This window comes from Cetorhinus maximus, chromosome 22 (genome assembly GCF_964194155.1).
Source record: "Cetorhinus maximus chromosome 22, sCetMax3.hap1.1, whole genome shotgun sequence".
Taxonomy (NCBI): Eukaryota; Metazoa; Chordata; class Chondrichthyes; order Lamniformes; family Cetorhinidae; genus Cetorhinus; species Cetorhinus maximus.
This window is the reverse complement of record NC_135900.1, coordinates 11129396-11141870: the sequence shown is the minus strand read 5'-3', so window position 1 is coordinate 11141870 and position 12475 is coordinate 11129396. Positions and strand designations below refer to the sequence as shown.

At 38.3% G+C, this 12475-nt stretch overlaps 1 protein-coding gene across 2 annotated transcripts in view; it reads right to left on the bottom strand.

Moving 5' to 3' along the window:
• Nucleotides 1–10646: 10646 nt before the first annotated feature.
• LOC144696470 (host cell factor 1-like) overlaps nucleotides 10647–12475 on the bottom strand; it is a 76296-nt gene continuing 74467 nt past the window's right edge. For both annotated transcript variants that reach the window (XM_078567791.1, XM_078567792.1), the window contains exon 25: nucleotides 10647–12339. In XM_078567791.1, the coding sequence (XP_078423917.1) occupies nucleotides 12300–12339 (40 nt within the window). In that variant the 3' untranslated portion in view covers nucleotides 10647–12299. The remainder of the gene's footprint in view (nucleotides 12340–12475) is intronic.

The window sequence follows — 12475 nt, the reverse complement described above, 5'->3', positions numbered from 1 at the left end:
AAAAACTTACTGGCAATTATTTTATTACTGTCAAGAATGTACAAAGGTAATACTTTTTCCTACAAAGCACAAACAAGCAGTAAAATACGACCAATCGAGAAGAAATAAATCTATATTATATTTTTCCCAGTGAAACAAAGCCCTGAAAACTGTTTCGCTTGACATGAGTCTGTGATGTTGCTCGTTTAAAGATGGGGCTGCTTTGCAGCTTGATTTATACAAGTTTAAACCCGAGCACCACGTTGTGGCATATAACCATTTCTCGGCTGCACCGGAGAATGCAGGTTTTCCAAATGTTTTGTAAAAAAGGTACCAGCTGAAGAACAAGTGCTTTGTGAGCTTTGTAACTAAAGGGCCAAAGCCCCTCGGTTGGCCAATGATTCGCTAATTTTTCTGACAAATTCACACTAAACTAGAGCCATTCCTTATATTTAAAAAATCCTTTACAAAGTCAATTTTGATCAACAGCTACAAGGAACTTAGACTGTGTCCTACTGTCAAAGTATGATTTATAATGATTTAAAAAGTGAACGTTTAATTTCTTCTTTCACGTATTGCATAACTGTATCTCAATAAGTGAAATTAAACCTTGCAATCTGATGGCGATGCCATCAAACTCAAGAGTAAGTTTTACTCATAGCTGCGATTTAGGTCACAAAATGGCTAGGAAAGCCATGAAATGATTTTATGTAAATATTTGTCATGTTTTATTTACACAGTCATGTTTTATTAACACTATTTTAAAAAAAGCCAACCATCACCTCACACATTATACTTGCCTTCACATTTACCATAAACACTAATGCAGCAATTAATCTATATTTTATAATATTAAATGGTGTTATTGAAGTGTGGAAGACCTTTTCTGAAATTTTGGCAACTTACATGAAGTTCCTAGAGAGTTGCATACTGTTTACAAAACTATCCCGGTCTATGTTTTGCCTCACACAGACCTATGCTTCACTTCACTTCACTAGTTTCTGGGTCTCAGGAATGCTTTGAGCAAGCATCCCAGAATGGATGGTGGGTCTTATCTGTAAAAGAGTGTACCAACAGAATTCCCATAAAAAGGACAACCCTTTAATGTATAATTTTTAGTCAGCATAGCTTAACATTAGATTTTCAAAACAATAATTTATCTGGTTAAATCGTTTTGTTTGATACATCAAGAGCTGAACATTCAAGGCAATTTTATGTATAGAATTAGGGTCTAAACCTGTCCAACTGGTCTAAGATGGTTTTTGTCTTCCCGACAAGGATCCTCCCACCCCCTTCATCTAACCCAACCACCGTATCCTTCTATTCCTTTCTCCCTCATGTGTTTATCGAACTTCCCCTTGAAAGCATCCAATTTTACCTAAAATATAAATGCATTTTAATCATAAAAATGCATTTAAACCATTAAGGCAAAAATGAAACAAGCAACATTTTCCCCTTTGATCCCTATGCAATGGCTGATTGGCTATCACAGAGCAAAATCAAGGTCATAAAGTAACCTGATTAGCATCAACTGAATAAGTAATCACAGAACTGAATCTTGAAAAACAAGTGAGCTTCTTTCTGCTGAAGGGCGCACTTTGGGACTATTTCTAGCTGTTAGAAATGCTGATCTTTGATAAGACACAAACTTTTCTGTTTGTTATGAATCCTCCAGGAGAATGCTCTACTTTGTAGTTGGAGATTTTTAAAACAATATTTCAGCTCATGAACTGTGACATTGAAAAAAATAGTAATAATGTAGCTCAAGTGCCATAAGCAGATTTATTGATGTGATATGTAAATACTTAATGTGTATGCTTAAGAAAACGAATTTAAGGTCTTTTGATCTCAAATCACCCTTTTCTTTATTGTTTCTATTCCAATATAAACTAGAATTTCACATTTTTGAACCATATCCTACACTTTGACAGCTTTCTTTTGATCCCCCTCTACCTCACAGACCCTATTTTTAAGTGTGGCTTCTCCCCTAAGCCCACCTCATGTCTTCAGAACATCACTGTTTCAAAAACTGACCTCCAAAACATCCAAACATGGAAGCCTATCCTGAACTTGTGCTGGTCACTGAGGCAGAGCTGATTCTTCAGCCCTTCTAGTCTGGGGCTGCCAGGACTCACGGAGTTAGCTTGCCCACAGCATCGCATGGGTTAATCAATCACATAGCGCCAATCTTAAAATGAGCACCTTACTGGCATTTGAAACCCCAAGTACATTGGTTCCTAAAAATAAATAGGAGCAAGGCACAGAAGGTGCACAGAAAGGCTTGAATTTTCCCTTTCTCTTAGGCAGCGTCCTGCAGTTTATTTTACGTTATCCAGTGTACAACATAAACCTGGCTGTTTTATCTAAAAATACTGTTACCTATTAAGATTCCACAAAAGCCCCATTGTTAAGAGGACGCACCGTACAAAAATTATGTATTTTTTTAAAACTAGAGTTAAAATGGAAGCTGTCGGTCCTCACTAGAATTCACAGTGGAAGTCCCATAGATGCGGTGAGTGATCAATATTTTTGTCTGAAATGAAGAAAATCAATAGCACTTAAGGAGGCTATTTAACTCATCCCACCTGTGCTGATAAAAAAGATAAACACAATCCAGCCTAATCCCACGTTCCAGCTCTTGGTCCTAAGACCTGTAGATTATAGCAACTCAGTGCATATCTAAGTATTTTTAAAAATTCAATGAATGTTCCCTCCTATAACCACCTTTCAGGCAGCGAGTTCCAGATCCCTACCGCCCTTTGGGTGAAAATATTTCTCGATTCCCCCTCTAATCCTTCCACCAAGTATTTTAAATCTATGCCTGTTATTGACCTTGGTTAGCAACCACTGAAGTAAAAAGTTGCTTTGGTGGCTGGCACAGTTTATTCAAAATGTTAATATAAACAAATTGTTAGAGTGGAATACAGAATCCTAATCTAAGCCATTAGATATGATGGGGGTAAAATTCAAATCTAGGGGAAAAACACAAATTGAAACAGCACAACCCACAAGGTACACACGTCTCATAAGATGAAAACTCTTTCAAACTTTCGGTTTGCTTGCTTGATTTGAAAAGAGGTGGCTACAATCTAGGTTGCTGAGCTTTGGGTCTAGCAAGTCCACCTGAGTACCACGGGTGAATTGGAATTTGCATCATCCACATAGTAGACCTTTAAGATGAAGTATTGTAAGAGAGGAACCTGACCACTTCCTTTCAAAGACCTGTTGCCTATTAGGCTCCAGGAAAGCCCCATTGTTAAGAAAGTGCATTAACTTCTTGGAGGTGATTCTGGTTTTGCTTTATTTTAAAATATAACATCTTTATATTTTATAAAGGCTTCATTGTTTTACTGTGTCTTTCTGATCCCATGTCCATGTGCTATCAAGCTGACCAAGTGGTTTATCTAGTAATGCATTAATTTGATGGCTACTTTTGGCTTTCAGAAACGATGGGAGAACGTGCTGGGCATCCCACAGATTTGTCTAGTGAACATTGTGAATCGGGAGTTAATCCACAGCACATTTAGTTCACGGGAAACACAGTCTTCTTACGGAAACTTGCCATTTAGCCACAAACACAGGCAAACCTGTTGGGATAAAGCCGTAACATTAAACTTTGCAAATCTCCACCAGCTACAGAGCTGGTGAGAAAAATGAAAGGTCATTGAAGCAACATTGTTTTAACTGCTCATGGAATCTTACAGCGCAAAAGTAAACCATTCAGCACTCTTTGAAAGAGTTGTCCAATTGATCCCACTTGCCTGTTCTTTCCACACATCCCAGAATTTAAACATTTGTGCAAAGTCATGTACACAGCAGGATATGATTATCTGCAGGGATTTATATGCAGGGCCAACGAGCTGGACGGAAAGTATCCTAACACAGTCTGTGTTACACAATCATCAGTGACAACGAGCAACTATTATAACAGATCAAGAAAAGTACTGAGAACACTAAGTAAACATTTTACAAACCAAGCCATTAAAAGCTTGAGTGTTGAAGACAACTTGTCTGCAAAGCTTCCATTATCAATATTTCATCCACTCCTGCATATTAATTGAGTCTTTACAGTACAGCAATGAAACTAATATCCAATGTTATCAGCATCTTTTCAGTGGCATCCTCTCTATTGCCTTCACATCTTTCCTAAAGTGTGGTGCCCAGAATTGGGCACACTACTTCTGTTGAGGCCAAACCAGTGTTTCATACAAGTTCGCCATAACCTTCCCCCTTTTGCACTCTATGCTTCTATGTTTCCCATATGCTTTACTAACTACTTTCTCAACCTGCCCTGTCGCCTTCAACAATTTGTGCACATATACTCCCTTTGCTCCTACATCCCCTTTAGAATTGTATCCTTTATTTTATTACCGTTCTTCGTTCCTCCTCCCAAAATGTATCACTTCACACTTCCCTGCATTAAATTTGATCTGCCACTTGTCTACCCATTCCACCTGCCTATGTCCTCTTAAAGTCTATTGCTATCCTCCTCATAAGTTCACAATACTTCCAAGTTTTCTGTTATCTCCAAATTTTGAAATTGTGCTCTGCACACCCAAGCCTAGGTGATTGCAATAGATCAAGTAGTCCTAAAACCAATTCTCGGGGAACCTCACTAAAAACCTTCCTCCATTCCTTTAAACAACCATCACCATTACTGTTTCCTGTCACTGCCAATTTCACATCCATGCTGCCACTGTGCTTTTTATTCCATAGGCCTTAATTTTGCAGAAGTCTGTTCGGTGGCACTTTAACAAATGCCTTTTGGAAGTTCATGTTTGCCCATAAACGGTATTATCCTTATCAACTATCTGTTACCTCATCAAAAAAACTCAACCAAGTTAGTTAAACACAATTTGCCCTTAACAAATTTGTGCTGGCTTTCCTTAATTAATCCACGTTTGTCCAAGTGACTGTTACTTTTGTCCCGGATTATTGTTACTAAAAGCTTTCCAACCATCGAGGTTTAGTTAAAAGCAAAATACTGTGGATGCTGGAAATCTAAAACAAAAACAGAAAATGCTGGAAAAACTCAGCTGGTCCGACAGCGTCTGTGGAGAGAGAAACAGAGTTAACGTTTCGCGTCCGTATGACCAAGGGTCGTATGGACTTGAAACGTCAACTCTGTTTCTCTCTCCACAGATGCTGTCAGACCGGCTGAGTTTTTCCAGCATTTCCTGAACAAAGTTTAGCTGACTGAATTGCAGTTTCTGGGCTTCTCCTTACACCCTTTTTTTGAATAAGGGTGTAACAATTGCAATTCTCCAGTCCTCTGGCACCATCCCTGTATCAAAGGAGGACCGGAAGATTAGTTTATTCATAATTTCCTCCCTTACTAGTAGTGACTGATCAACTTTAAATACAGCCAGCCTTTCCTTGGGCTGAGTGGCCTGTCTCTCTGTGTAATTTCTATATTTATAAGTTAAACTGTGTGAAAACCTATCACTATCGTGCCAACGGTGGTACTGTTAGCTCAGTTTAGAGACACCCAGCTCACCAGCCTGTACTAAAAAAATACTTACACTCCAAAGAATTTTACTTCTCTACTGCCCGAACTGCTGTACATTTTGCTGACTATAAAAATCAAAGCTTATATAAATACCCGGACAGAATAAATGACTTTAAAATGGCAACTTAATTATGCCTGCACACTCTGGCTTGACTAACCTCGCTCTTTAATTCCACTTTACCTGAAGATTAGAATCGGTCTTGAAGCCATGTGCAATCCCATGAGAAATATACTGAAGTATATAAATGCTTGTGCTCTAATAAATAAACCATTTTATATCTTTCTGAATTCTTAATACGTTTTACAAATACCACTTACAATAATGTCTTACAAATATCCTATTTCAAAAAGTGAGTATTATCAGCAGAACCATTTAAAGTAGATGAGCATTAGACGGCACCTCCCTTTCTTCAACCTCTATCAGTAAGTTTGTTATAATTTTGAGTCAACATTTATCATTGTAAATACTTATGTCAACATTCTCCATTCAATTTTCCCAAGTCTCTTGTGACAGTATAGCTACAATCAGCAACAAGGGGATTCCTTCAGGAATTTCTGAAGGCGGAGATGATCATTTGTTCTTCGGGTGATCCTAATGAGATCTCCCTGGGCACAAGTCGGAAGTGAATGTCACTCAACCAGTGCATCAGTGCTCTGACTGATGCCTCCAGTTACCTGGGGCAAGAACAATACTTTGCAGCTTTTTTTTTAAGAACTAACCAAGCTTGGACATACTATAGTCAGGACAGTGGATTCAGTCATACTAATCAGCAAATACTGTACCATACCTTCAGAAGTCAAACAACAATGAATAGAAAACGGCATACACAGGTGTCTTGAATGTCAGCCACTGGCAAGAGTCCATAACTTTTGATGACACCTTGATCAAGGGCGAGGTGCTAGCAGGATAGTGTGCAAAAGCATTGATCAAAGCAAACTTGGTCAAAAGTTAGAAAGAGGTCTGAAAAGGATTATTAGAAAATTATCAGGTGCACAAGGAACCAGTTTATGTGCCAAAACTTGGGCTTATTTAATGCCTATTAATGCTTCTGATAAGGGGCAGAAAAGGAGAGAACACGAGGCACTATATACAGCTGAGTTATAAGGTGATGGTGAGCTGTTGCTGAAGTTGGAGTAGGTTACTAGCTACATAATTCTATAAGAGGCAATATCTCTACATACTCTGTAATCTTTGTGGAGGAAGGCTATCACAGTGATAACTGAATAAAACGGTTATTAAAATTCTCTTTCATTTAAAAGAATTGCAGACAGCAAAACTTGTAAAAAAATTGAAACCTTTCCTGACCACCTGTAAAATATTATGGTGAAGGTTAATTCTAGATTAAATCCTACAAGATCAAATTTATTTTTAAAACTGCTGTCCTTTCTGACAAAACGTTTCTAATTATGACTATATATTTGCAAAAGTGAGTGCAGTTTTCAGCAAGGCACTAGCAAATAAATCTTAAACACTAGGAACATGTTAAAACCAGTAACATGGAGTGCTAGAACCACAAAGAGAGCACGACTCTGGTAGCCTTGAGTTCCCTAACGGCACTGTGGGTGTGCCTACACCACATGGACTGCAGCGGTTCAAGAGGGCAGCTCACCACCAACTTCTCGAGGGCAATTAGGGGTGGGTAATAAATGCTGGCCTAGCCAGCGACGCCAACATCCCATGGATGAATAAATAAAAAAGAAACAATTTCCCAATCGAGCCCCTAAAGGAAACACTGCTCAGGAAATCGTGGGCACACACAACCTGATTTTCCATGAGTTTATCAGCAACTTCTACTTGTCTTCTTTAGAAGTACTGTATTTCTTTGTGCTTGGAATTTCTTTAATACTGCTTCAGTGACTATAATCAAATACCACTGCTTGCTATTAGAGTAGAATTTAGAATAATTGTCTGCAATTCCTTGTGCTTAATTTTCACACCTTTGCTTCCTAATATGGGTCAAACCTATTTAATTTTGAGTTCAAACCAAACTTTTACAACCTCTAGTCATTACCCTATCCTTACTCAATAGGATAGATGTTCTAGCCCACAGACATCCTATCTAACAGCACTGTGGTTGTAGCTATGCCACACAAACTGCAGCGGTTCAAGAGGGCCATTCACCATCATCCCCTAAAGAGCGACTGGGGATAGACAATAAATGTTGCCCTTGGCAGCAACACCCACGTTCCATGAATGAATAGAAACATGACTTCATCAAGACACTATTAGATGTGCTCGAGTTACACATAAGGTATTACTGTTTCACGGAGTTAGCACAGGATGTAGCACATGTCAGTCACTGGCATGTCTTAATACATTCCGGATCTGCCAGAACACTGTCTCGCACCACTTCTTACAACTTCAAATTTTTGTGATAATGCAAATCTACAGTCAACAATAAATCTGATGAAGGAGTGTGATGCAGGAACTGAATTGCAACAAAACATCAGTTTGATGCTTTAAGCAGCAGGTCTCAAATTTGGCACACATTAAAAAAAAATTAGTTACTAGACATATTGGCCCTGAAAATCTGCAGCTGAGTTGAAAGACTCCTGCCACTCCAAGGCACCAAAGGCCCCGCATTTTTCTGGCCCGACCTCTTAACTTCAAGTAGCTCAGTGGAGTCAGAGGCAGCACGTGTACTGTGGGGCTTCCACCATGCTGTAACCTCATGTGGATTAACACATAATTGAAAAGATATCATCCAAACGGGGAGAAAGTGCTAGTTTAAATATGGCCATGACGGTCATACTGATACCATCTCATTTCCACTAATACATATACCTTTATCTGGAATAGTAGCTCTGCTGTTTTTAAAGAAGATGGTGGTATGAAAGTATTCAAGGAAGTTAGAAGGGCAGAAAAAAGGAAGCTCCAAGATAAAGTCAACAGGAAACCAAGGTATTTAGGAAAACTAGGAAAACAATTCATACAAAAGAGGTGGGGGAGGGGCAGTGAAGATGAAAGGCATAATTTACACAATCCCCCCAAGACCCTAGACTATCAATGGGGCAGCCTAATTACTTTCTATGTCACTTTTTGTACGATACACTACTCATTTGTACCTACTAAAAAAACATAGAACCATAGAAAATAGGTGCAGGCCATTTGAGGCTGCTCCACCATTCAACATGATCATGGCTAATCCTCTGTCTTAATGCCGTACCCCCACTCTCTCCCCATACCCCTTGACTCATTTAGTGTCTAGAAATGTATCTATTTCCTTCTTAAATATATTGTGACTTGGCTCACACTGCCATCTGTGGTAAAAAAAGAATTCCACAGGTTCACCATCCTCCGAGTGAAGAAATTTCTCCTCATCTCAGTCCTAAATGACCTACCCCATGTCCGGAGATTGTGACCCCTTGTTCTAGGCCAGCCAGCCAGAGGAATTCCTGCATCCAGTATGCCCAGCCCTGTCAGAACTTTATACGTTTTAATGAGATCACGCCTCATTCTTCTAAACTCCAGCGAATACAGGCCTAACAGGCCCAATCTCTCCTCATAAGACAATACTGCCATCCGAGGAATCAGTCTGGTGATCCTTCACTTCACTCCCTCTATGGCAAGTATATCCTTTCTTAGGTAAGGAGACAAAAGCTGCACACAATACTCCAGGTGTGGTCTCACCAAAGCCCTGTACAACTGCAGCAAGACATCCTTGCACCTGTACTCAAATCCTCTTGCAATGAAGCCAACATACCATTTGCCTTCCTAAATGCTTGCTGCACCTGCATGCTTGCTTTCAGTGACTGATGAACAAGTACACATATAGAAACCCAGTTCCTTCTCCCTCCATTCAAATCAAAAAATATACGAAACTTTCTGGATGAACCCTGCATCATTTTTGCATGCATTATTTTCACGTCTAATTTCACAACCTTTGTATAAAACATCTTTGCATTAGCTTTTGTTCCAAAAGTTACTTTCATATAAAAGCGGCCTATTATTTCAGTTTTGTGTCAGCGTTTGTTTAGGTATTTTTGAAATGCCGATGAAGTAACTCAGAAAATGTACTGGTAGCTGGAACATCTGATTCTGCCTTCGGAGATGCTTTTGTGAGTCTTACCTCTTTCAGTTTCAAGAAGTCATGCTGTGGCTGGATATGTAAAACTTAGGAAGTACTAGTCATGGGCTCATCTGTTATCAGTTTTCAATTAATTCAGGGCTTTTAGGGGGCAGTAGGGTTGGGGGTTGTGAGGGGGGCAGTATGGGGAGTTGGTGGTGGAATTCACAAGAAATAAATGTCAATTTGGAAACGGGCAAAAAAAATTATATGGGTTGGGGGTGGAAATGACCGCAAACATCATGGAAACAAGGCATAAAAAGAGACATCACAAGTAGAAACACAATTTCATTATACAAGTCATTTTTGAGCAAGAACGGGTAACCAAAGCTGCATTCAACCAGCTCTCTATACAGCACTGTTAAAATTTCCCCCCTTTTTTTCACTGATGTCGATAAAATAGGAGGAAAAAGTGCATTTTTTGAATACACGTTAAAGCACAGAAGTACGGTTTGCATTCATAATTTGGTTTTTAAACTGCTGGAAACAAAGTCATTTGTCCTTGTGCAAAATAATAAAAATGAAAGAAAAGCACAAAAATAAAACTTGGGATCAAAATAACAAATGTACTTTGGGGAAAACAAACAATGGCTTTTGATGCCTCGCTATCAACTCTGGTCACGGAGAAATCAAACAAAGTTGCTGGAGTTCTATTATGTCTTGAGCACACCATTATTAAGGGGTGGCGGCTCATCAATTAGATCTTAATGTTTCAAGAATATAAAAAGTATGCAGTTTCAGTGTACACTATATTAAGCATATTTAGATGTACCTTTTCAATCTGAATCACTTGCTGTTGTGAATGGTGGAGCTGTATATGATGGTCAAGAGAGCAACATTCATATTCGGCGGCTTTTTTTCTTTATTTTTCATTACAGCGGAAACCTAACAGGAACAGCTCTGAGCGAATCCTACTTCAGGTCACACTTTGTTGTTGAAAATTAGAAACTTGTCTTAAAAGGGCTCTACTGAAAATCTTAACTAGCCCAGTTTATAAAAAGTGTCTACATTTATTTTTAAAATAAAAAAAATTACGTCTGCTTCTTATTGCGTCGGAAGTATAAAGTGAATGTCCATTCGCAAGGCGTGAGGAAATATACCAAATGATCCATTTATTTGTTGGAAATGTAGCTTTTTAATTAACTAAACTGCACAGAATTGTTTAAAGCAGTATTTACTGCAAAAAAAAAGGCTTAACATATCTTACCAAATAAAGATTACTTCAATGATATTATACATAATATATATCTGTAGAAAGGTACAATAGCAATGTGAATAAAAATTATAACTTTCCTCTGGACTGACACTTCCCAATGTACCTCATTAAAGCTGAAACTGTTAGTGTGGGATTAACAGAAAAGTGTTTTATGCAGATCTATGTGTGCAGTTGCCTAAAATTCAACTGAGGATTTCTCTACAGCTTTGCACTATAAACTTGGTGGACAGGTAACGGGTTAACAAAAAAGAGATAGAAAAGCAAATAAAAAGTAAAATGCAAGAAATTATCAACTACCAAGTTCAATGCCAAATACAAATCCACTCGTTAGCTATAGCAAAGGTAATCTTCTGAACTATACAATTTTATGATGAAATTAGCCTGTATTAAAGCATTAATTTTCAACCTCAACCAGTCCAACAAAATGCTCGAGTTATGAATCCTTAAAGTTGCATGACCCCACAACTTTCCAGAAATTAACAGTGTTCATCAAAATAGGAAGCTCTCATAAAAGGGACTTCAATTTATTGAACCTGTACAATTGAAACAAAGCATTTTAAAGCAACTGTTTTGCTTGCACTGCTCTATAGTTAGTCATCACTGTCTGCTGGAAGACTGTAATCAATACCCTTTCCACACACCTTTCCTACATTTCCCCTGCAATTTCTATATGGGAATAATTGTGCGTGTAGGGCAAGTCTTTACATCTGAGGAAACCAAACTATTGCTGCTGCAAAAGACTTTCTAAAATTCCTTTTGGCCCAACAAGAGATGATTATGGTAGAGTGATTTGGTGATGTTTCATAAGGACTTTAGTAGAACAGTGGGGTCATACAACTCCTATATGCCCAATACATCGTCAATCATTTTTATATTTGTATAAAAATGGAAAATAAAAAAGCAATTTTAAATTTTTCATCACAAATCATGCACAAAAATGCCACTTAGTCGCACGCACACGCACACACACAAAAAGAAAAATTGTTCAATAACTTTTGTTTCTAATGGTGATTCAGAATCTGTGTAAGTGCTACTCTGAGAAGGAAGCCACTTCTCCGTAGTGCCTTTTTTGGTCCCAAACTTCATCCACATATAAACATGCTTTAAAGACCTACCTAATCCACCTGCAACAAGGTGAAACACCAACATTTCTTTGAAAACTCTTTAAACCACTGCTTGCACGGCAAACATCCAGTCACTACTGTAGTGATTTCAGAATAAGCCACTTTAGAAACAAGCCACCTACATGAACTCGACACAGTAATGTTAATACAAATTTAAAATCTACATTATGTTTCTAAAAAGCTATCATTTAAAACTTGCCTGAAGCCTATTGTCACAGTTCTAAAACAAGAAATGTACTTTGTACAATTAATACAAATTAAATTCCTTCTCTAAGAAGCTCACAAGTTATAGGGATTAAGAGTATAACAGAAACATATTACAAAACATTTACAAAATAAATACAAATACTATCCGATGGTACTTTACTTCTTTCATTCAGCAAATAGAAAAGTTCTTCTGTTCGTCATTCGGACTTGGACTTCTTGGCACCGCCACTTTTAGTGCTGCAATGACATTCAGGGCATTATGTTAACCGTTTTTCACTGTGGTTATATGTTGTAATGTGCCCTCAATTATTTCCCCCTCCTCCTTCACCATCTGTCTCCTTCTGAATAGTGCCATTGGCTGCCATGCATCTCT